General features: G+C 34.8%; 1 protein-coding gene across 10 annotated transcripts in view; it reads left to right on the forward strand.

Annotated features, from left to right (window-relative positions):
- Nucleotides 1–27090, forward strand: part of BCAS3 (BCAS3 microtubule associated cell migration factor) — a 598224-nt gene that overhangs the window by 126487 nt on the left and 444647 nt on the right. For all 10 annotated transcript variants that reach the window (XM_035026671.1, XM_035026672.1, XM_035026670.1 and 7 more), the window contains exons 8-10: nucleotides 4548–4655; nucleotides 7742–7818; nucleotides 24579–24655. In XM_035026671.1, the coding sequence (XP_034882562.1) occupies nucleotides 4548–4655; nucleotides 7742–7818; nucleotides 24579–24655 (262 nt within the window). The remainder of the gene's footprint in view (nucleotides 1–4547; nucleotides 4656–7741; nucleotides 7819–24578; nucleotides 24656–27090) is intronic.

Here is a 27090-nt window from a genome sequence, read left to right on the forward strand (position 1 = left end):
TGAAGACTCATTCTCTATACAACTTTCTTGTGGCACTATCTGGTGCATATTAGAGTGCAAAGTAAAAGCTTATTTCATGTCTGTATATTTTAGTTTTAGTTTGACACGTATCCTTTCTGTTATGGGGCATGCATACTGCTGATGTTATGGAAAGCTTTCTCATCAGCCTATCCATGAGGAAAATTAAGATTGTCTTGCTGTGTCCCAGGGAAATAGTCAAGGCTTTTAAAAAGAGAGAAAAACAAAAGGATATGTCAGGCGTGTACATAACTGTGCTATTGGCAAATAGCATGACTCCTTTATGGATGTGTGACTTTCTGAAAACTCTGGTTTTAAAAGAATTTTCTTTTTCTGTTAGGCATTGAATAAGAGCTTTTTTTTCCATATATAAATAGATTTTTCAATTCTACCAAGCCTCGTTCGGTCAACTCTACACTTCTATTGAAAGTTTTGTGCAGGAAGAATCTCAGTTGTGACATTGTATGGATGCCAGTGAAATGATCAGAATTCAAGTTTCTAGTGTACTGTTGCTATAATGAGCTGCTAATTGAAGGTGACAGGCTGTTTTTTTCTTCCCAGTTGGTCTGGCAAAATGTTAGATTTCATTCATTATTAATTCATTGCTTCTCAGCAGAGGACTGGATTAATTACTTGGGAACATTAAGAAAAGAATTTTTGCCTTGTGTCAGTTTTAGAGATTGAAGTTCAGGTTTTAATTAGGTTCTCCCCCACCTCCAGTTTGGCCAGTTGTATACAGTTGTGTTGTAAGGACCCTCCATAATCAAGACACAGCAATGTTGCCATCATCCACTACATTTTTTCATGGCACTTCCCTCTTTCCCTGCCCCGTGGCAACCACTGATCTGCTTCCTATAATTATAGTTTTCCCTTTCTACCTTTTCATGGAAAGGGATTCATGCAGTACATAGACTTCTGTATCTGGCCTTTTTCCACTTCATAATGGTTTTGAGATTCATTTATGTTGTTGTATGGATAGCTCGTTCTTTAAAATTGCTGAGTGATATTCCATTGCTTCAGTATATCACAGTATATTTATCCATTCACCTATTGATCTACATTAAGTGTTGTCTTATTATGAATAACAAATTACCTAGATGTGACATATGGTAAGCGTATGTTTAATGTATAAAAGCTGCTAAACTATTTTTCAAAGTGACTGTACCATTTTGCATTCCCAACAGGAATGTATGACATTTTAATTACTTTGCATTCTTGTATTACCAGTCTTTTAACTTTTAGCCATTCTAGTGAGTGTAGTGGTATCCCTTAGTGGTTTAGTGGTTTTAATTTGCATTTCACTTCATCTTTTCAAGTGCTTAGTTGCTATCTGTATATCTTGGTATAGTGTCTTGCAACATATTATGGCCATTAAAACATGCGTTGTATGTATCATTATTATTGAGTGATAAGAGTTCTTTTTTATGTTCTGGATACAAACCGTTTGTCAGATTCATCTTTTGAAAATATTTTCTCACAATATGGGACTTGCTTGTTCATTTTTAAATATCTATATTAAAAAATAAAAGTTGTCAATTTTGATAATTTTGGGTTGTCAGTTATGTCTGTGTTCATGCTTTCTTTTTCTTGTTTAAGCAATTTTTACTTAAATTTTGTTCTAGAAACTATTTGGTCCTTATGTTTGGTTCTTATCTTCTTGGACTGTGATCTATTTTGAGTTAATTTTTGTATATAAGTTAGGGGAAATTTTAAATCCTTCCATGCAAATATCTAATTTTTAAAAACAACATTTGTTCAAACACGGTTCTTTCATCACTTAATTATATGGTACCTTTGATGAGAATCATTTGGCCATATGTGTGAGTTTATTTATGGACTCTCTATTCTGTTCCCTTGACCTATATGTCTGTGCTCAGACCAGTATCATAATACTTTTTTTCCCTTAAATTGAGATATAATTGCCCTATGACATTATGTTAGTTTCAGGTATATGATATAATGATTTGATATTTGTATATATTGCAAAATGATCACCACAGTAAGTCTAGTTAACACTCGTCACCACACAGTTATCATTTTTTTTTTCTTTTGGTGAGAACTTTTAAGATCTACTCTCTTAGCAACTTTTAAATATATAATGCAGGATTGTTAACTCTAGTCACCATGCTGTACATTACATCTGCAGGACTTGTTAATCTTATAATTGGGTGTTTGTTCCTTTTTTTTTTTTTAATTTTTATTCATTTGACAGAGAGAGAGAGACAGCGAGAGAGGGAACACAAACGGGAAGTGGGGGAGGGAGAAGCAGGCTTCCCGCTGAGCAGGGAGCCCGATGCGGGGCTCGATCCCAGGTCCCCGGGATCATGACCTGAGCCGAAGGCAGACGCTTAACCGACTGAGCCACCCAGGCGCCCCGTGTTTGTTCCTTTTGACCATCTTTTCCCATTTTGCATTACCCTTACCTTTGGCAACTCCCAGTCTGTTCTCTGTATTGAAGAGTTCAGGTTTTCTGTTTTTTAAAATTCTGCATATAAGTGAGTTCATACAGTATTTGTCTTTGTCTGACTTACTTCATTCAGCATAATGCCCTCAAGGTCTATCCACATCACAAATGACAAGATTTCCTTTTTTTTTTTTAATAGAAGATGCCTGAATAATATTCCATTGCATATCTATATCTGTATCTAACACATTTTCTCTATCCACGTATCCATTGATGGACACAGGTTGCTTCCATGTCTTAGCTGTTGTAAATAGTGCTGCAATGAACATGGCAGTGCATAGTGCATCTTTTTGAGTGTTTTTTTTTTTTTTATAAGTACCCAGAGGTGGAATTGCTGGATGATAGTTCTAATTTTACTTATTTTTTTAAGTTTTTATTTAGTAGGGTATCTAAACATTTTTGTTTAAATGATGGATAGAACTTACAAATGAAGCCATTTTTGAGGATTTCACTGTGAGAAGTTTTAAATTATGAGTTCAATTTCTTTTATAGATACTGGGATATTCAGATTGTTTCTTTATAGATTGGTTTAGATTGGTTTCAGAAAACGAGGTTTTAGTTCCATAAGATTTTTTTCTTTTGCTTACTCCACTTTCATTCCATTTCATATTGTATTATTAGTTCCCTCATTGTACTTCTATTGGATTTAACTTGCTCTCCTTTTCCTACTTTGTTAAGATGGAAACATCAATCTCTTTATCTGTTCTAGTGTCAAGAACCCAGTGTCTTAATTACTGTACCTTTCCAATATAAGTCTGATCATGTGGAATGCATATTTATATACATTTTAGAATGAGGTCTCATTCTTCGATTTTTTATTAGGGTAGAACTGTATCAGTTTAGAAAGTCTGTCAGCCTATGGTATATACTTCAGTTTATTTTGCTTTGTTTTGTTTTGTTTCTTTTTGTGTAAATATGTCAAAGTCTTAGATTTATTCCAAGATATTCAGTATATTCATATATTCAACATGTATATTTTAAAATTTCACTTTATAATGGTTTGTGCTTAATTTATAAAAATACAGGTGCTGTTGTATTAGTGACCCGGGTAAATTGATATATCAATTAAATAACAACCCATATTAACAATCCATATATTAATGGTTCATCTTTATTGTGAGGTTGTCTTTTTTTTTTTTAAGATTTTATTTATTTCAGAGAGAGAGAGAGAAAGCACAAGCATGAATGGGGGGAGGGGCAGAGGGAGAAGCAGACTCCCTGCTGAGCAGGGAGCCCGATGTGGGGCTCCATCCCAGGACCCTGGGATCATGACCTGAGCCAAAGGCATGACTCATTTAACGAACTGAGCCACGCAGGCACCCCTATTATGGGGTTGTCTTATGTATATTTTGACATACATATTTGTATTACTAAGTTTTATACTTACAGTCAAGTTCTTGGCAAATAATGACAGCTTTATTTCTTCCGTATAGTAATTTATTTTCTTGCCTTATGCACAAGACCTTCCATACTATGTTGAGTATATGTGGTTTGATAATGAGTATTCTTGTCTAGTTCCTGATTTTAGGGTGATGATTTTCAGTGTTTTACCATTACATATGATTGATAGTTTTTATTAGTTTTAAGGTTGCTGTACTTGATCAGATTAATGAAATGTTTCTTACGGTGAACAATTTTTTAAGTATCAAATACTTCTTTGCCTTTATTAAGATTTATTAAAAATCTCATGGTTTTTTTTCTTTTCTATAGTAATAACTTGGTGAGTGAGTTTCATTTTCTTTTTCCCAAATTTTGCATTTCTGAAATGAGTTAATTGGGATATATTATGATTTTTTTTAATAGTTCATATCAATTTCCTTGTTAATTAGGGGTTTTATGTCATGTTAATAAGAAAATGTAGAGTTTTTTATTGATCATCCATGTATTTTATTCATATCCATATGAATAATTCATGTTCTTTTTAAAATTTTCATTAATTTTTTTTGTTATGTTCAGTTAACCACTGTATAGTATATAATGAATCATTGAAAATGTAGAGTTTACTGGCCCTCCCACATTTTAAAAAATAATGGCTTTTGTCTCTCTCTCTCTTTTTTTTTTTTAGCACAAGTCCACCTTACTGTTGTGTAGATCTCTATTCACTTCGTACTGGGGAGATGGTCAAGTCTATTCAGTTTAAAACACCTATCTATGATCTCCATTGCAACAAACGGTAAGAATTTCTTCCTGTGATTCTTGTTCAAGGTAAGATATCTCCTGGGCAGGTAGAGCTCTACTAGTATTATTTACCATCGTTGACTTATCTTGTAAAGAAGTCACAAAATACCTTCTGAATTCTGCCAAATGGAATAACTGTTAAGATTTCTGAATGAATGTTTTCAAACTTCCAGTCTTGACCCATGAGTGAATTAAGTTTAGTGAGTCATAACTAGCATTTAAAAACTGAAATGGAAAAGAATAAAAAGTATCTGAGCAAATGTATAAAGATTAAATATTGCTTTGAAGAACTTTTTTACATGTATAACATAACTTTTTAATAGACAGAATGTTTGTGCTTCTGTGGTTTATGATATGCAATATAACTTTCCTATTAGCATTCATCAAAATGAAGCATATTCTGAACAATAAAAATGACTTTTAAATATTGTTATTTCACAGTAGAGCTAAAACATGGACTAGATAGATTTTCCTTCTTTAAAATCTATTTTGTTGATATCTCTAGGAAAACTCAGATCTGGGTTGAACCTGACCTAACGATAATGCAGAATTAATTTATAGCCATTGAACATTAGCGGAGATAGGGACTTTAAGGATCTGCTATTACTCAATACTTCCTTCTACATTTGAGAAAACTGCAGCCCTGCAATGGTAAATGTCTTGATCGAGGTCATGGATGGAAACTGTAAATCTTACATCTCATCAAAAAGCAAACACATGGAACATGGAAAACACAGTAATTTATGCTGTGTCAATATAAAATAAATTTTGTAATAAAAGTCTCTCGGGTTAGATTTTAAAGAGATTCAAAGAATGACTCAGAAAGGTTGACTATAGAAAGAGGGTAAAGACATACCTGACAAATACAAACTACAAGAACATGTGGGCTTTGATACTAATGATAAACATCTTTGAATTCAAGTACAAAAACATGAAATAGGACAAAGAAAAGCTGTTCAGTGATAGTGTGCAGTTCATAGTGGAGATCTAATTATTATGCATATTTATACTTCAAATAATATCAAACTCAAAATTATAGGAAACAGAAATATTATTGCTGGGATAATGTAATTATCCAATGACACATCAAATTATTCAAAATCAGTATTATTGAATGGGTGGATCCAGTGGGTAATATATTTAACCTGGGAAAATATAATGAAAGCTCTTCAAGTGTCCTTTGTGCTCCCACAAAATAGATTACGTACATATTTAGCCAAACAGAAAATTGAACACACTTGAAAAGGGAGATTAAGTACAAATACGATTTTTAGGTCATAATTTACCTATATTACAAATACACAAATATATTAGAAAACAGAAAAACACAATGCAGTTAAATTTTTAAAAAAATATTTCTTGCATTATTTTTTTAAACTGTTACAGTAAATCTGCGCTTGTTCCAAGTACTGTGTTTCTGGATGATGCAGTTAGGTCAACTTTTCTTACAACAAATATTTTTGTGTTTGTTGCTTTTAATTTTAGCTGTGAAATAATAAGCACATTTAATATCTTAACATATATAAATTACCTTGAAAATTAATACAGTTAATCTTTTCATAGTCATCTGTGTACTCATCATAGGTGATTATGATTGTGAAACTTCTGAGTAGGAGTAAAAGCAGATAAAAGTGATTTATGAAATGAGATGTCATTAATGAAAAGTGATTATGAAATTCTCTGGAAATTTGGTTGATGTAGCTAAGGTTCATAAAGAAAAACCATTGAAGATATGCTCCAACAACAAAAAAATCTGTTGATTTGGATACATTATGTAATTTTAAAACATTGATTTTCCATTTAGAAGTTGCATGAGTTCAGATGTGGTAAAGGTCAGAGGAAAAGTTATTGTGTGGATGTCAGGATACTGCTTAGATTTTGCTCTATAAAATGTCAGCTCTGATTCTCCCTGGTTAATTCTTCTTTTGTTTTTGCAAATCAGCTGTAAGGTACAGTCTTCTGGACTTAGCAATATTCGTAATAAATTAAACCGTCTTTGTGGAAATGATTTTGTATGTTACTATATTATGGGGAGGGGCTGCTTGATTATAAGAAAAGCTTTTCATATTTATTTGTCTCTCTGCATTTTCTCTCATTTGAGTTTGTCACCTTCTTATTATGGATTCGCTAAGCCTTTTAACCTGGGTCTGCTGATTGGTTGGTTTCTTATGTTAAGTGCCATGACAGAATCATTTATTATGTGTTGTCAGCTGTGTTAAGGATTTTGTTCTGCATTAGCAAATGAACAAGATTAATAAAGCGTGCATGTTAAAGACAACATTTTCTTTTTTCCCACTCATCATTAACATCTGTTACTCAGATTTACCTCCCCCAAATTTGGAAAAATACCCTGAGTATGTTAAATATGTAACAATTATAATCTTTTATTTGATTATTAAAATAACTTTGAAATTTGGGTCTTTACATTAATGTTACGCAAAGAGAAGTACTCAAAATATTAATTTATAAAATAACTTCATTTTGGATGTATTTTAGAAATTTTGGTTATAAAATATTTTATAACTTCCTAATTTTTTATAAATCTTGGGCTTTGGGAGAAATATAGTTCATACATATCCTGCTTAAATTTTAATATATTGAGTCAATCAGAAATGACTCAATTATACTGAATAACAGTTGTCTGAGTTTACTTTCTTTCTTTCTTTCGCTCTTGTGTTGGGAAATTCAGCAATCATTTTAAGTGACAGGTTACATAAATCCATTTTGCGTTTAATTCCATGACTTTGAGCCAGCACTGGAAAAACACTTTTAGTAAATAGCCAGCAGTTTATTGATTTCATACCTTCCTAATGAAGATAGATTTATTTGATTTATAATGAATGTAAATAAAATTTTATTTAGAGGAAAATAATGTTTTGAGCTGTAGTTTGTTCTATTACTTTTCTTCTTCTATTCATGTCTCTCTTGATTACAGTAAGTATTTTGTGGTTGTACTTTTACATTTTAAGAGGCTGATGTTTCTTGCCTAAATTGCATTGGTAGATACTTCTTTAAATTTAATGATTTAATTTACAGAATTTCACATTCACATTTTTGTTGTTTTTTTCCCTCTAATTTTAGGATCCTCGTTGTAGTCTTGCAGGAGAAAATTGCTGCCTTTGATAGCTGTACTTTCACAAAAAAATTTTTTGTCACAAGTATGTATCAACTTGGTTTATTTCTTATAATACACTTGAGTTTATGCTATTTGATAGAATCAGCAAACGTATTGTAATCGTAACATCAATATTTCGTGGTTATTCAATTGTTATGATATTTCTGTGTTTTTGTGGATCTCTTACTTACTACTCTCATTTTATGGTATGTATTTACAACCCCAAACACATTTTTTTCCTGTTATTGAGCAGGCTTGTGCTGTGTTGCCTCAGTTTCTCCTTACATATTCTCCTTGAGTAATTGTGATTAATTTAGGTTCATGTAGCCATGTCATACTTTCAAAGCTGTTGTTGAGTTACTTCATTAACATAACATACTTGAAGAGATGACGGATTATCATACATGAGGGATTTGAAACTTAGAGAAATGTGCCAGTGTCTTTCTTTCTCTCCCTCCTTCTTACTCCACCTCCCATGACTTCCAGTACTGTTTGAAAGTGCAGGAATCTGGAGCCACATACATACTCACTGATTGGGCGATTGGTTCTTTTTCTGAAAGGAATTGGTTCATGCAGTTGTAGGGGCTGGCAAGTCCCAGATTTGTAGGGCAGGCCAACAGGGTGGAGATTCCAGCAGGAGCGGAGTCCAAAGAAAGTCTGGAGTTAGAATTTTTTTTCGTGCTCGCTTTGGCAGCACATATACTAGAATTTGTTTTTCACTACACACTAGCAAAACAGTAGTTTTCATTCTTGGATGTTAACTTCTATAATTCTCCATCAAAGCTCTAGCTGTTTTTTTCAGAGTCTGATTATGCATGTGCTGTAGAGATAGTTTTGTTGGAACAGATTTCAGTTTTTTTATAACTAGGGAATCCAACTCATATTGTTGTCGATCTTGAAATATCACAACTATTTACATACTTATTCATTAGGTGTTTACCTAATATCTACTATGTATTAAGCCCTGGGTAGTAGACATTATCCTTTCTGATAACAGGTCATGTTCCTGACATAGAACTAATACATTATCATTTATGTGTAATTGCATACATTATATATGATATATAACACATAATGTTATATATATATATAATATATATATTCATTATAATGCATAGTTTATAATTTGGTAGACTAGGAAGAAGAATTATGACAATTTGTCTTCTTGACCTTATAATCCTCTCTTGGAGATCTACAAAGATAATAATGGAGATCATGTTCATTGAGATATTTTTTGTTTTCTCACAAACCCTAATGTATACCATTCATATCTCTAGCCCCTGGGACATTGAACTAGCACAGTGTAGGCTCTCATTAAATATTTCTTGAACAAATGAGTACATTAATACAGCTATCATTGACTTTATGATACTCAGAAATTTATTTATGGTTAATAATTATTAAATATAGATCATTAGGTAGGATCTTATATTGTCACATCTACATGTAAAGAAATTTAAAAAGTTTTTGAGGAGCATATTTTTAATAGCATCTTCATTCACAAATGTATTTTATACATAATATGGGCACCTTTGGATATTTCATGGCCTGTTTTAGCATATTCTTCTTATACAGGTCTTATGCATTAATATATTACACTATATTTATATTATTCATTACTATAATTAAAAGAATTAGAGAAATAGACTGTATCTAAGGAACCATGTATGAATCTATCTATTACCTCTATGTATGTGGGCTGCAGAACAGTGAATCAGGACAGAGTATGAACATCTCAGCCAGATTCAGATTCCAGGTTTTTCTGAGTGTGTTTATCTTACATTTTATCAGTGGTCTTCTGCCCATCATCATTTATCAAAGATATGCGTGTCTTGGCTTCTGCAAAGTCAGATATCTCTGTTGTGACTCTGTATTAATTTTACACTCAGAGTCTGTATTCCTTGGTAGCTGCTTTTCCCTTTTAAAATAAGGTTAGGAGCCTAGAGTTACTTTCTTTTTTCTTTTTAAAACGTAACAATAGCTTTTGCTGCCTCAGCTGAGTGTAAAATTGGAGGAAAAACATCCCAGTCATTATTTGTTAAGATAGTTTATTTAAGTGGCAATGTATGTTTTGAAGTTTAAACCTTATTTAAACATTAGGCTGAAAGTAATATCGTACTTGTCAATAGACCTGTTTCTTTCTTTGTAATAATGTTGGGTATAAAGTCAGTTGTTACAGTGACTAAAGTTAATACATATAAATAAGTTAATAATAGAAGTCTTTGTTTTATAGAGCATATTTATGATGTAGATTTTTTTAATAAATAAGTAAAAAAAATGTGGATTTTCAGTAATTAAAACCCAGGATAGAATTTTATGAGACTGACGCGCTGCCCACTGTGCCAAGAGGGCCGCTCAGGATAGAATTTTAAAAGAAAAAATAAGGGGCGCCTGGGTGGCTCAGTCGTTAAGCGTCTGCCTTCGGCTCAGGTCATGATCCCAGGGTCCTGGGATCGAGCTCCGCATCGGGCTCCCTGCTCCGCAGGAAGCCTGCTTCTCCCTCTCCCGCTCCCCCTGCTTGTGTTCCCTCTCTCTGTGTGTCTCTCTGTCAAATAAATAAATAAAATCTTTGGAAAAAAAAAGAAAAAAATAAGCTTTATTTTAAAGGAACAATTTAAAATCATTAGATTTTTAAAAAAATTTTAAATTCAAGTATAATTAACACACAGTGTTATATTAGTTTTAGCTGTACAATATAATAATACAACAATCCTATACATGACTCAGTGCTCATCGCAATAAGTGCACTCTTCATCCCCTTCACCTCTTTCACCCATCCTCCTCCCCTCTCTCAGTTTGTTCTCTGTATTTAAGTCTTTTTTTTGGTCTCTTTTCTTTGATCATTTGTTTTGTTTCTTAAATTCCACATATGAGTGAAATCATATGATATTTGTTCTTCTCTGACTGACTTGTTTCACTTAGCATAAAATCACTAGATTTATTTATTGAATTTATAATTAGATTTGAAGGACACGGGCTTTGTAATATTTTTGATACACTAGAATGAGAATAGACCTTTCAGAGTACTATGTTTTATTCGAGAAAATGAGCAAAATTATATATGATAATAGTAACTTTTAAGCTTAGATGGTCTAATAAAATTTTGCATAAAATGATGTAGTTATACCTTATATCCTTAATTGTATACGTTTTACAAATGAGTGAAATTTGTTTCTGCTAACGTGTGTCTGTTATTTAACAGGTGATGGAAATATATTTGTTTCATTTTTCTTCAAGTTTTTAATTTAAATTCCAGTTAGTTAACATAGTGTCGTGTTAGTTTCAGATGTACAATCTAGTGATTCATCACTTACATACAACACCCAGTGCTCATCACAAGTGCCCTCCTTAATACCCATCACCCATTTAACCCGTCCCCCTGCTCACCTCTCCTCCAGTAACCATCAGTTTGTTTTCTATGGTTAAGAGTCTGTTTTTTGGTTTGCCTCCCCCCGCCCCCACCTCATGTTCATCTGTTTTGTTTTTTAAATTCTGTACACGAGTGAAATCATATGGTATTTGTCTTTCTCTGACTTATTTCACTTAGTATACTTTCTAGCTCCATCCATGTCATTGCAAATGGCAAGATTTCATTCTTTTTGATGGCTGAGTAATATTCCTGTGTGTGTGTGTGTGTGTGTGTGTGTATCCTTTTTATCCATTCACCAGTCAGTGGACATTTGGGCTCTTTCCAGAATTTGGCTATTGTTGATAATGCTGCTTATAAACATTGGGGTGCATGTAACCCTTTGAATAAGGACCTACATATAAGAATTTAAAAACCTATGATACTGTAGGCTATAAATACAATTTATCTTTTAAAAAGCTTTGTTTCTTGTACATTGACAATATTTGCCAATTTTCTGGAGAAGTATTTTGCAATTTGAGATTTTGCAATAGAAGAATTTTGTTTGTGGAATGTTCTAACTTGGGTGAACTTACAGATTTTCTGTCTGACAAAAAAAACCCCAAATACATAAAACTCTTGAATCAGTTGGCAGAATCAGTATAGAAAGTGGCACATTGTCAAAATTAAGGAAATTTCATATATTCTTGAGATTTTACTATAATTTCTCAATTAAACCATTTATAGTGGAAATAAGAATGAAAATATCTTTAAGCAAAAGAAGAACGACTAGAGTATGTATTCTTAGTTTTTATTCTTGCTTGAAATTATCAGTTTCTTACAGAAAGAAGATGAATTTTTAGTCACCTTAAAATGGTTAAATATGTTTTTGATTTTTAATGATTTTTCTTATTTGATAAACATTGAGTGATGTGAAAATATTGTGTTTTATTAAATTACTAATGCCATAGAAATACTATTTCATCTCCTATGAATGTCATTTAAGAATTTTTTTTTTTTAATTTTGGGAAGTACATACCATTATTTAAAGAAAATAGTAGTATAATGAACCACCACGTACTTACCTAGTTTCAACAATTATCAATTCATGGACAGACTTTTTCATTTGTACCTTTCCAAAGATCATTTCCAAATGACCGTATATAATTTATCATCTAAACTGAGGTCTTTCGATTTGAACAGCTGCCATACTTAATTTAATACTGATCAAGTCTGGTCAACATGTATACTAGAAATGTCCTGGGACAACAGGGAAATGTATCATGGACATTTCTTACCATCCGAACTACCAAGGTTTTTCACACACAAAAACCTTCTTTATCAATATCCAATATCCTTGTAAACTATTTCTACAATTCCTTTTCATGCTGCTTATACTACATTTACTTTGAACCCCATTCATTATTCTCATTTCTTTGCAAGTGCACTGTCACTTTGTTTTCCTGTCTGAACTGGCCTTTACACCATTACCCTCCTGTCCCAGAATGTCTTAATCCTGCATATCTTTCTCGGCTGAGTGTCTGTATTAGTTCTTATGTGAACTATTTCCTGACACTTTTAGCTTAAAACAACCTCGCCTTGGGGTGCCTGGGTGGCTCAGTCGTTAAGTGTGTGCCTTCGGCTCAGGTCATGATCCCAGGTCCTGGGATTGAGCCCTACATTGGGCTCCCTGCTCCGCGGGAAGCCTGCTTCTCCCTCTCACACTCCCTCTGCTGTGTCTCTCTCTGTCAAATAAATAAATAAAATCTTAAAAAAAACAAACAAACAACCTCGCCTTCTTTTAAGTCCCCAAAGATAACAGTTCCCAAAGTCTGTTGGCAGAACACTAGACCTTCAACATGCTGTGGGAATCAGGGTACCTTGGTCACATATACTCAGGAAACGCTGCCTTCTATTGGAAAATGGCAATGGTGACTAGCATTTTAACCTGCTTAAGTTTATTTACTGCATTTGTATATTTCCCATATTTATTTGATTACAAACCTCTTTTATTACTTAACACCCTTTGGGAATACTTTTATAACATGTAATCTTTGCCTCTGTTATTGTACACATTTTCTGTTTACTTGTTCTGTTTCTGCCACTAGTCAGTGATCTTGAGAGCAGTTATCTAGCTTGATTTGGATGAAGGAAGTAAGATTCACATGGAAAGTATAATATATCCATTATGTTCTAACTAACTTAAAAATATTACTGATCTTTATTTTTGCTTCTTGTAAGAATAAAACTCAATTTGCTGTAGATGAAAAACATTTATCACAATGATTTTCTGGTTTCAAAGCATCAGCGGTACTTTTCCAAGATGTTTAGTTAGCCAAAATGGTTTAGAATGTAGTGCAACTCTGTTAAAAGTCATCAGATGAGGAAAAAATTATTAATATAGGATCAGTACTGATCTCCAGGAAAAATGATATATAGGTCTGAGCTGGAAATTAATGGTGTTTGGTGGATATTTAAGGAAGTGAATATATGTATGCCTATATGAGTGAAGTTTCTCCTACATGTTGTTTTGGAGTAAATCCAGAAAATCTGAAATTTGACAATTATATGTTTGTAGTCATCAGCTCTTAAGTATCTCTCCAGTATCTGGAGTGTTTCCCCTTTTGGGAATAGGTGCTTCTGTTTTATGAGACTTTAGCAAGTACAAACTATTAGTGAGGTTTGATAAAAATGAATGGGAGAGTGAATCATTATGTCTCTTTCTTAATGCCTTTGTTCTTTCTTTTTTAGTTGATCTCCTTTGGGGCATCTTGTTTGTTTGTTTGTTTGTTTATTTATTTATTTATTTATTTATTTATTTATTTATTTATTTATTTTATTTGAGAGACAGAGAGAGAGGGAGAGAGAGCACATGAGCAGGGGCAGGGGAAAGAGGGAGAAGCAGACTCCCCGCTGAGCAGGGAGCCCAATGCGGGGGCTCAATGTGGGGCTCCATCCCAGGACCCTGAGATCATGGCCTGAGCCGAAGGCAGACGCTTAATCGACTGAGCCACCCAGGCGCCCCCTTTGGGACATCTTTGTCATGTAGTCCTAAATGCTTCCCTCTGCATTGCTGAACCTACTGAATAGTTGAAATAAGTGTTATTAAAGTATTAAGCTCTCTTGTATTCTGTGAATTGTTCATGATAAGAAGAAGAGATCTGGAAGGATGCTTTATGAGTGTCACTCAGGTGCTTTATAAGTGTCATACAGTTTTATTAGTAAGTCCTGGTCAAGTGGCATGAGGTCCCCAGAAGTGAATTTTTAGTAATTCCTGATCCATTAGGATTATCTCCTCTTCTTTCAGTATAGTATTTATAAAACGGCTCTCATGATTTGGGGAGGCCATAACATTTATTTAGTGTGTATTTCATTAAATCTGAAATGTATGTTACTTAAAATGTTGAAAAATGGGGTAGTATAAAAGTACAACTATCATTTCTGGGGATAAAAGATGGAAATAAGTGTGCTAAACTGTGTATTAGAACCCAGCGATGTCTTTTGAGGACAAATGTTTAGTATAGTTGTCAGAAGGCAGGGTAGTTCGTAGCCTTGGGAGAAGAGGGCTGGAAAGGTATATGAGAGAAGGCTTTTGGGATTCTATAACGTCCTGGGGTTTTGTTTGTTTGTTTGTTTTCGGTACTGCTTATGTATGTATATGTTCACTTTGTTGTTGTGGGTGCTTCTGGATGTCTATTATACTTGAATATATAGTTTACATAAAAACAGAGTTGAGAAATCCTCAACAGCAATAACAACAACACAAGTTTGTGATTTCTCTCCTCATGTTCTTGTAGCATTCTACAACAGCTCTTCCCAACCCCTTTATCTCTGAATACCCCAACCTATAGTGGGGTACTTCTGTTAAGAAGTATCTCATTGTTAGTTACATATTATTTTACTTGACTGGAAAACCCTAGAGATTGGATTTATGTGAGTGACATAGGCTTGGTAAGATTGATGATATTTGGCAAATATTTGTATGAAGGAATTTAGCTTTCTGTCTCTGAGATACAGCTTCACCTAAAGTGATTTATATCAACACATTGAACAAAATTGCGCGTAGCCTAATATTTAAGATCAAGGAGCAAATGAGCCATTTCCTAACTTGAAAGAAGCTTCTTTTTCTTTAATTACAGCATCTCCCCCCGCCCCCCACTTCCTTTACACAGACTGAAACTTTTAGCAGGTGGAACGAGTCATGTTTCTATGTGTTTCTCTGAATTTGGGCTAGCCCATGTGTATAAGCCAGTTTGCCTGGGGCACTAAAAAGATGTTGCAGAGGCAGTAGGCATACTGAGAATAGCATTTGTTGTAGCCCATTTGCCTGTGCCACATAGTTTTTCTCCAGTGATTGGTGCCTGGTTCTTGAAGAATTAGGACCAGAGCCCACACAGAATGACAAATTCTCCACTTAATGAAGATATTGTTTTGATGGTGCAGGCATTTGATTTCTAATGTAGTTTGAAAAGCTCTTTTGTAATACAATTGTGAGTGCCTCAGTTATGTATGAATACAATGATGGGGCTGTAAAATAAGTAGAGACAGCTGTGTCCATCAGAGAAAGCATCATGGGAATTTGTGCCAAAGGGTGGAAGGATCAGGTAAAGAGAGCTGACAGAGAACTGGAAAGGGAACGCAGCCAGTATGAGAAAGGAGACACCTTTGTATTTGCCTGTGTAGAAACGGTGGCCTTGAGCAGCTGTCTGATGTGGAAATTCAAAACCCATGTATGATGGAGAAAACAAAAGACAAACACCGATAGATGTCATTAGCAGTCATTTCCAGTGTGCTTAAATTGAAAGTTAGATATGAAGTCTCTGGAGAGACCAAAGGATTAGGCAGTGAGTAACTCTTTCCAGTGGCCTGTTTTTAACTTCAAAAAGGAAAATTCCTTACCATCCTAATGCTATTTCTTAGTGTTATTATGTGTGTTCTTCATTTACGTTAATGATTGATAACAATTACAAGAAAGTAATTTAAAGGATCTTAAAAATGCAAAATTATTTTTAGTTTTGGAAAGAGGAGGTTTCCTTTTAAAATGTTTAGAAGCAAATATGTAATATTTATTAGGAGAGATTGGCAGGTTAATGTGAGATCTGAGCCCAGTTCAAGTTAAAGTCAAATCTATCCCTGTTCTTTTGGGTTCCCATCTGTATATTGCCACGATATTTCATGGCCTGGGCAGGTGCCTGGTACGTAGTGGACAATCAGTGAATATATGTGCAGTGAAATCACTTGTAATTTTCCTATCCTCACCACATAATAACCTACCCACTGAACCTCACACTGGCTGTACTCTTAAATTCATATGTTTGGGGCACCTTCGTGGCTCAGTCGGTTAAGTGTCCGACTCTTGATTTCAGCTTAGTTCATGATCTCAGGGTCATGAGATTGAGCCCTGCATTGGGCTCTGTGCCCAGTGGGGAGTCTGCTTGAGATGCTCTCTCTCCCTTTGCCCCTCCCCCATGCACTCTCTCTTTCTCAAATAAATAAATCTTTAAAAAAATTCATGATATGTTTATGTATATGAAAAATAAAGCAAAAATAAATCAGAAAGCTCATGGAACTTTAAGAGGATCATTAATCAGTTATAAGATAGTCAAATAAATCCCTGAAGTGATGTTTAATATTTTATGTGCTTATATGTCTTTCTGGAGAGAGTGTTCATAGTTTTTTTCTGGACTTCATAGAATATGTGGTCTTTTGTGACTGGTATCTTTTACTGAACATAGATAATCAGTTCATCTATGTTGTAGAATCTATCAGTTCTTCTTTATTTTATTTATTTATTTATTTTTAAGATTTTATTTATTTTTTGACAGAGAGAGAGACAGTGAGAGAGGGAACCAAGCAGGGGGAGTGGGAGAGGGAGAAGCAGGCTTCCCGCCAAGCAGGGAGCCCGATGCAGGGCTCGATCCCAGGACCCCGGGATTATGACTTGAGCCTAAGGCAGATGCTTAACGACTGAGCCACCCAGGCACCCCTATCAGTTCTTCTTTTAAAAAAATTTTTTTAGGGGCTCCTGGGTGGCTTAGTTGGTTGAGCATCTGACTCTTGGTTTCGGCTCAGGTCATGATCTCAGGGGGTGAGATTGAGCCTTGTATCGGGCTCCATGCTCAATGGAAAGTCTGCTTCTCTCCCTCTTCCATTGCCCCCTGCCCAACTCTCTCTCTCTTTAAAATAAACAAATCTTAAAAAAATTTTTTTAAAGACTTATTTTTTTAGAGCAGTTTTAAGCACTCAGCAAAATTGAACAGAAGATACAGAGATTTCACCATCCCCACACGTGCATAGCCTCCCCCATTTTCAGTGTTACTCACCAGAGTGGTACATTTGCTACAATGACACATCATTATCAACCAGACTTCATAGTTTACCTTAGGGTTCAGTCTTGGTTTTATACCTTCTGTGGGTTTTGATAAATATATGATGGCATATATCCATCACTGTATTATCTGTATTACAGAGTATTTTCACTGCCCTAAAAATCCCGCTGCTCTGCCTGTTCATCTCTGCCCTCCCCATTCCCCCAGCATCCACTGATCTTTTTGTTATCTGCATGGTTTTGCATTTCCTAGGCTGTCATACAGTTGGAATCATATAGTATGTAGCCTTCTCAGATTGACTTCTATTTAGTAATATGATTCAAGTTTCTGCCATGTTGCTACCTGACTTCAAGATTTACTACTATCAGACTACAGTAATCAAGACAATGTGGTACTGGCAAAAGAATATACAATTAGATCAGTGGAACAGAATAGAGAGCCCAGAAATAGATCTTTGACAAAGGAGCAAAGGTAGTCTCTTCAACAAATGGTACTGGAACAACTGTACATTCCCGTGTGGAAAACTGAAGCTAGACACAGACTATACATCCTTTGCAAAAATTAGCTAAAAGTGGATCACAGACCTAAATGTAATACACAAAAGTATAAAATTTGTAGAGGATAACATAGGGAACACCTGAATGACCTTGTGTATAGTGATGGCTTTTTAGATACAACACCAAAGGCACAATTCATGAAAGAAATAATTGATAAGGTGGAATTCATTAAAATTAAAAACTTATGCTCTGCAAAAGACACTATCAAAAGAATGAGAGGACAAGCCACAGACTAGGAGAAAGTCTTCATAAAGGACACATCCAATAAAGGACTGTTATTCAAAATATACAGAGAATGCTTAAAACTCAAGAAGAAAAGAAACCGCCCAATTAAAAAATGTGCCAAAAATCCTAATAGCTCACCAAAGAAGATAATACAGATGGCAAATAAGCATATGAGCAGATGCTCCACATCATATGTTATCAGAGAAATTCAAATTAAAACACTGAGATACCACCACATGCCCATGAGACTGGCCAAAATGTAGAACACTGACAACACCAAATGCTGACAAAGATGTGGAGCAACAGGAACTCCCATACATTACTGGTGGGAATGCAAAATGATACAGCCATTTCGGAGGACAGTTCAGCAGTTTCTTACAAAACTAGACATACTCTTATCATACAATCTAGCAATCACACTCTTTGGTATTTACCCAAAGGAATTTTAAATGGTTGTCCACTTAAAAACTTGTACCCAGTTGTTTATTGCAGCTTTATTCACATTGCAATCAAGATGTCCAGCAGTGGGTGAATGGTTAAATAAACTATGGTATATCCAGACAATGGAACATTATTCTTCATTTCTTTTTATTGCTGAATAATATTTAATTGTATGGGTAATACCACATTTATCTATTCATCAGGGGATGGGTGTTTAGTTTGTTTCCACTTTTGGGCTATTATGAATAATGCTTTCACGAATGAAAGTTTTTTTGTGGGGACATATGCAGTTGACCCTTGAACAACGTGGGGGTTAGGGGTGCCAAATGCATGCATGGTCAAAAATTTGCATATAACTTTTGACTTTCCGAAAACTTAGCCTGCGGTTAACCAGAAACCTTATCAATAACATAAACAGTCAATTAATACATGTTTTGTATGACATATATATTATATACTATGTTCATAAAATTAAGTTAGAGAAAATAAAATGTTAGTATGAAAATCATAAGAGAAGATATATCTACAGTACTGTTTTATAAAAAACCCATGTATAAGTGGACATGTGTAGTTCTAACTCATGTTGTTCAAGGGTCAACTGTATTTTCAGTTCTCCTGGGTATAAGTATTTGTGTGGACATATGTTTTCATTTCTCTTGAGTATGCACCTAGGAGTTGAATTGCTGAGTCATATGGTAATTCTATTGTTAACTATTTGAAGAGCTGCCAGGCAGAGTGACTGCATTTTACATTCCCACCTGCAGTGTATGAAAGTTCCAATTTCTCCACATTCCCACTGTTGATTGTTACGACCTTTCTTTGACTATAGCCATCCTATTGATGTCTCATGAAATGGTATCTGATTATACCTTTGCTTTGCATTTCCCTGATGGCTAATGATACTGAGCATGTTTTCACGTGTTCATTCACTAGCATATATCTTCTTTGTTAAAATTTATGAGTTATTTGTGTTTTCTTTTTTGAGTTGTAATAGTTCTGTTTATATTTTGGATACAAGTCAGTTATCAGACATATGTTTTATAAAACTCCATTCTGTTTTTTTCTTTCTTAGTTATGTCCTTTGAAGCACAAACGTGTTAGTTTTACAAAGTCCAATTTATCTATTTTCTTTTTTTTTAAAGATTTTATTTATTTGAGAGAGAAAGAGAGAGAGAGAGAGAGCAGGAATGGGGGGGAGGGGCAGAGGGAGAGGGAGAAGCAGACTCGCCTCTGAGCAGGGAGCCCCAAGCAGGGCTCGATCCCAGGACTTTGGGATCATGACCTGAGCTGAAGGCAGCCACTTAACCCACTGAGCCATCGAGGTGCCCCTATCTATTTTTTCTTTTATCACTTACACTTTTGGTGTCATATCTAAGGAAGCATTGCTTAATCTCAGGGTATGAAGATTTACCACTATGTTTTGTTCCAAGAGGTTAGTACTTTAACATTTTTTGATAGTTTTATTTATTTATTTATTTTTAATACAAATACAATGTGCACATAAGCTGTCTGTCCATTTTCTTGGCTGCGCAGCATGGCATTGGGATTGGTGACTCTGATGGCCAGCTGGGCTGCTCTTTCCCTGGGGCTTTGTAGTTCTTGGAGGAGACGTTGTGAACAATCTCTGCACAGTAAGGTTTGTTGCACTTGACATTGTGGACTAGGAACTTCAGAAGACACTGGGGCAGCATGTACTTTGTTTTCCTGTTGCTTGCATTATCATTGTTGGGCATCAAGATCTGGCCCTTGAATCTTCTGTGCACCCTGTTGTCAGTGCCTCTGGGTTTCCACCAGTTGAGTTTAATTTTGACATATTGGTCTGACTGGTGCCGATGAACTGCTTGGTCCTCTTTTTAACGATAATTGGGCTTCCCCAGAGGTCTGAAGGTGGCCATGTTGCCAAGTAGAAAATGGCTGCCACCTCTGCAGGTGGTGCTGGGGAAGAGAGCAGGACTTTTAACTTTTTCATTTAAGTCTGATTTCATTTCAAGTTAATTTTTGTATGCAGTGTGAGGTCAGGGTTATATTCTTTAGCATATGGATATGCAGTTGACCCATCATCATTTGTTGACAAGACTATTCTTTCTTCATTGTCTTGTCTTGCTACCCTTTTTGAGAGTCAGATGACCATAAATATAGACATCTGTTTTTTCAAAACAGTCTGAAACCTTTTGAATCATCTTTACCAAGAAAAATTAGGCAGAGTATTACAGAGAGTAGTTGAATCCTTTGTTTTTCAAAATAGGGTAGGTCACCTCCCCGCTAGGGACCAACATTAAGGGAGGATGCCATCAAAAATTGCATCAGTCTCTTGTGCCTTTTAAAATGTTTCTGTGGTAAGGGAGGAATCTTCCTTGAGTGTGCCATTCTTGGATCTTACCTGTATTTAAATTTGGAAATCTCAGGGGTTTTTTTGTTCTGTTTTGTTTTTTAATATCCACCTCTCTTACTTTGTTCACAAACATTGTAAACATGTTAGAATTAAGTCCTAGTATTATAGGGATTTGGGTTTTTTCCCCCCTCCTTGTTTTCAAAGTTTAGCTGGAGGCAATGGTTAATTTTTAAAGGAGTCATGCTTATAAAGTTGGGATAGTGCTGAGTGGCTGATGGTCTGCTGATTCCAGCTGTAAAATGTTTTTTGGAGAGCAGAAAAACAATTTGCTTTCATTCCAATACACTATAATTCTTGAGGTCCACTGAGTTTCGAAAAACATAGACTCAAAAAGTGAAATGAATTGTGAACTACATTTTTCCTTAGTATCTTCTAGTATTATCTTCTAGTATTTGGAATGGAGAATATACTTATTAAGATCTATTGAGATGAGATGAATACCAGAATTGATTGAGAGATTATATTGACTTTAAAGTTTAGGAGATTAGTTACCTCTAATGTAATGCTGCAGTTCACAAGTATTTATTTCTGTTTTTCATTTGGTTCTTTTTTTCATGACATTTTAAAAGGGGGAAATTTTCCAAAAAAATATTTAAAGGGCGAAGTTTTCTTATAGGCCATATTTATATGCATTTCTCCAGCTCTGAAAATATCTATGGAATATTTGTATGAATTAGGTTACTCAGTGAGAGTGTAATAATAAAATCTATGTAAATACTGTACAGCATATGTTGGAGTGTATTGTCTTTGCACTATTTAAGTGTGCCTTTATCCTTTGTATGTGTCCATAATATGTGTCCATAATGTGCATCAGTGGGTATAGTAATATTGAAGTTACCTAGAGGTCAGTTTTCCCAAAACCCAAAACATCCCAAACAGAACCCTTTAAACCCTGAAATAAACAAAAAGGTTTTTTTTTTTTAAAAAATGAGTAAAAAATTAGAAAGCTCATACCTTGTATTTCATATGACATACGGACTTTTTCTTAGGGCCATTATCTTCTTTAGAAGTTCTTTATCTTCTTTAAAAAGGAAGACTTGGGGCACCTGGGTGGCTTAGTTGGTTAAGCGTCTGCCTTCGGCTCAGGTCATGGTCCCAGGGTCCTGGGATCGAGCCCCGCATCGGACTCCCTGCTCGTCAGGAAGCCTGCTTCTCCCTCTCTCACTCCCCCTGCTTGTGTTCCCTCTCTCGCTTTGTCTCTCTCTGTCAAATAAATAAATAAATAAATAAGATCTTTAAAAAAAAAAAGGAAAACTCAAAATAGATGGCGATTGAAGGAGCTCAAATGAAAACTGTGTGGGTGTTATGCACAACTGATGAATCATTGAACATTATATCAAAACTAATGATGGACTACATGTTGGCTAATTGAATTTAAATTAAAAAATGCTGTAAGGAAAAAAACAGTTGCATTTCTCTATGGTATTATCTTAAAAAATAAAATTAAAATGTAGGAAAGCCATAAAAAAAAAAAAAAAGAAAGAAAACTACCGTGTGAGGGATGCAGTAGCAGTGTGTGCTTCTTTAGTACCCGTGAACACCATGACACTAGCATTTTAGGATGCCAGACATTGCTACACACAAGGCTTTCTGAATCAGAAAACATGTGATACATGGCTTTTTATTTATTTTTTTTAAGATTTCATTTATTTATTTGAGAGAGAGAGAAGGAGCAGTGGGGAGGGACGAAGGGAGAGGGAGAGAGAAGCAGACTCCCCACTGAGCAGGGAGCCTGATGCGGGGCTCGATCCCAGGACCCTGAGATCACGACCTGAGCTGAAGGCAGAAGCTTAACCGTCTGAGCCACCCAGGTGACCCAACATGGGATACAAGTTTAAGAAAGATACCTATTTTTTTTAAAAAGATTCCCATTTTTTAAAAAATAGTTTAAAGTGAAAGATCTGACTTTTAGGTCAGCACACTATTTGAGTATTTGAAAAGTTTTTTTATGTAGATGACTTTTTTGCCAGGGTCATATAAACATGCTTTCATTTAGGTGCAAATTTGTTCGAATATATTTATTAAGCTGTGTTCAGGTATTATTCTAGGCAGTGGAGATTCAGCAGTGAACACAACAAATTCTTACATACCCTTTAATCAAGTGGGAGGAAGACCAAATAAATTTAAAAATAATATATCACAGAACATATAAATTATTTTTGTTATTGAAAGTAAATCTTAAAGTAGTTCATTATTGTTCTTTTTCTCATTATTAAGTATGCTTTTGCATAAAACATGATCATATATTGGTAACTCTATACCTCTTAGGATCAGTAACATAGACTGGGACTTTCTGCTGTGTAGGGAATTGTCAGGTGTGCAGTTTACAATTCAGGTCATGCTATTTTTTTGCTATTATGCTCATATGATTCATGTAATTTGTCTATTTTGCTACAGGAAGAAAATATTATTGTATGGAATCTTGTCTGTCTCATGATTGTATAAACTTAGATTCCAAATTGGGACATAAACTGTGAACTAGATCAGTTTGATCCTCTAGTGTACCTTTTAGACGAAATACTTCAGTTTGATCCTCTAGTGTACCTTTTAGAAGAAAACATTTGTAAAAATATTAACCAGATACTTGTGGAATGATAAACCAGTTCTTTACGTTAGGCTTTTTATGTTGTCCGATTCTGTAGTTGCCTTTGAGTAGTCCCTCTAAAGCTTTGTGAGACAGTGGAATATTATTTTGTGTAGTTGACAGATGAGGGCATTAGACTCAGAGACCTTATTGGCTTTGCCAGGAGGGGAGGGGAGAGGCTCTAGGATGACAGACATCACTTGACTGAATCGTGTTGTGCCTTGGTTAGTAGAGTTCAGGAAGATTGTATCGGAGTTTCCATGCATCGAAGGTGTTCACTGTCATGACTGATTTATTCTTCTTGAAAGGAGAGAACCACAAAACAATCCTTCCTACTAGCTTGTTATTGGCTGGACTGAAATGAAAACAAGAAGAATGAAATTGAGTGCTTAATGTAAATACATAGGAGTATGTACATTAGTTTTCCATCATCTTTCTATGGAGGCACTCTGTGAATTACTTTGCTTCATTGGTGCCTTACTTCAGTACTTGTTTTTCTCTTCCCACCAGTGTATCATTTCCTTTTAGATGTATGTCTTTGTTATCTTTTGCCTTTAAATTCCTGAACCAATTGTATCCTTTCTCTTTCCTCTCAATACTATCGCTTGACTTATAAACTTTGTTTCCTTTTAGCTTCTCTTTCTTGTTCTACGAATAACTGTATAAAATACCCAATTTTTGCTAAAAGTTATTACCGGTTCTTCCCAGATTTGTTTCTTATTGGAACAGCATCAAACCAAAAGGAAACTGTAGAGGAGAAAAAAAAGACCTTCACTTAGCTATTAAAATAATGACTGGTTTTATGGGAATTTTATGTGAGACTTGAAAAAATAAAACCATTTGGCTGTTTTGTTTTTATGGCATCAAAATATGATGCACCAACAGAAAATTTATTAAATATCTCAATATTGCCATTTCAAATTTTTCAGGCTGCTATCCTTGTCCAGGGCCCAACATGAATCCTATTGCTCTTGGGAGCCGATGGCTTGCTTATGCAGAAAACAAGGTAAGGCATGGCTCATGTTTGGATTATTTGTAATGGAGCAAGTGTTGAAGAATTTTCCAAAGGTGATTACCAACCAATAATGAATATTTAACTTACTAGTTTATTTTCTTTGGTTTGGTTTTGATTTTATTTATTTTTATTAAAGATTTTATTTATTTATTTGACAGAGAGAGACAGCGGGAGAGGGAACACAAGCAGGTGGAGTGTGAGAGGGAGAAGCAGGCTTCCCGCTGAGCAGAGAGCCCGATACGGGGCTCGATCCCAGGACTCTGGGATCATAACCTGAGCTGAAGGCAGACGCTTAACGACTGAGCCACTCAGGTGCTCCTGGTTTTGATTTTAATTGGGCACCCAGTAATTATCCTATCTCCCTTATTGCTTAGGATCAGTATTTGGGCTCAACCTTAATTTTCTAAGCTTAGATTTATAGAGAGAGCTTTATTCCATTAATCTTAGGCACAGCATTGATATTACCTTAGTAGTTTCTGTGGAGCTAGAAATCAGGAGGCAGGAATGACTTTTGTTTTTATTGGTAGATTGGGAACCGAGCCATAGAATAATTTAATTGACTTTATGTGTCTGCAGCTAAATCTAAACAAGGGTTCAGCCATTTGTCTTAGTAATTAAATCACAGGTGATCACATTTTGTTGAGTTTTCTGGTTACTTATCAATTTCATTTGTCTATTAAGGTTATAATAGTAAATGAAGATATTATATTTATACATTGAAGAGTTTTTTTTATGTCCAATTTAAAGCCAAAGACAAATTTGAATTTTCAGAAAGAAAAAATGAAATCTTTTTCATGCCATGTTGTACTCTGCATGTGAATATAGAATGAAATCTAAAAAATATTAGACTTCAGAGAAGATTATTGTTTTTTGTTTCATTTTAGCTTCCTTATGTAGCTATTATATATTAAGAATAATAGGAAATAATATTTATTGAAGAGTTCTTGACACAAGTCTCAATATGGCAAGTACAATAATTATTTGGAAAAACCACAGAGCATGTAAATCTTTAGTCTCTGGAATTCACAAAATCAAGAAACTACTGAAGGAAGTTATTTTTGTTGATGAATTCCTTGATACTTTTTCTGAAATTCTGTTTGCTACAGATAGGTATTTTGCATCTTACTGAATGCCGTATTTATGCTCCATTCTGTTCTTTCTCTTGATTTTCTGTATATCTCATAAAAATAGCTCTTTTCAAATTACTCTTTTCAAACAAGACAAGGGGCATACAATTCAATGTGGTGACGTAATGGTGTCTTCTAATGTTTTTATCTGTAATATGTTTCCTTGAGTGCTGGAGACATCCAAAAAGAAGATGTGTAAATTGTCCTTTGGCTCTTGTAGATGTATTCTCACATGTGGGAAACTACCCCTTTAGAATTGTAGGTGTGATGCAAATAGTTATATATTGTTTTCTAGCAGAAAGAACTCCCTTCATAGATGCATACCTGGGTGTGTGCCAGTTGTCTTGCCTTTGTTGAGATAAGTGTCAGTAATATCTAGCATTACATACAGAGACCAGAAAGTGTAATGGCGTTCACAAGGAGTTTGCTAATCAGATTACTGTACCATCCTTTGAAAGAAATATTTTCAGATAAATGTCTTTCCATAGTATTTACATAAATGCTAGTATTTATTAACAGTTTCTGATTGCTTTGGTAACAGTTTCTGATTGTTTTGGTTTTTGGGCTGAGTGTGGAATTGCAAAATTTAATTGAATTTTGGAATAACAATCTCTTTCAATGAAAATGTCTTTGACTAAAATTTTAAGCGAGAGGCCATATATACTGATTGTGTTTTTTAATTAATTTTTAAAATTTAAATTCAATTAATTAACATATAATGTATTATTAGTTTTAGAGGTAGAGTTCAGTGATTCATCAGTTGTATATAATACCCAGTGCTCATTACATCAAGTACCCTCCTTAATGTCCATCACCCAGTTACCCCATCCCCACATGCCCCTCCCCTCCAGCAATCCTCAGTTTGTTTCCTATGATTAAGAGTCTCTTACGGTTTGTCTCCCTTTCTGATTTCATCTTGTTTTATTTTTTCCTCTCTTCCCCTATGATCCTCTGTTTTATTTCTTAAATTTCACAAATGAGTGAGGTCATATGATAATTGTCTTTCTCTGATTGACTTATTTCGCTTAGCATAATACCCTCTAGTTCTATCCATGTCGTTGCAAATGGCAAGATTTCATTTTTTTTAATGGTTGAGTACTATTCCGTGGTGTGCACCACATCCTTATCCATTCATCTGTTGATGGACATCTGGGTTCTTTCCATAGTTTGGTTATTGTGGACATTGCTGCTGTAAACATTGGGGTGCAGGTACCCCTTCGGATCACTACATTTGTATCTTTGGGGTAAATATCCAGTAGTGCAATTGCTGGGTCATAGGGTAGCTCTATTTTTAAGGGG

This window comes from Mirounga leonina, unplaced genomic scaffold (assembly GCF_011800145.1).
Source record: "Mirounga leonina isolate KUSES-001 unplaced genomic scaffold, KU_Mleo_1.0 Mir_200, whole genome shotgun sequence".
Taxonomy (NCBI): domain Eukaryota; kingdom Metazoa; phylum Chordata; class Mammalia; order Carnivora; family Phocidae; genus Mirounga; species Mirounga leonina.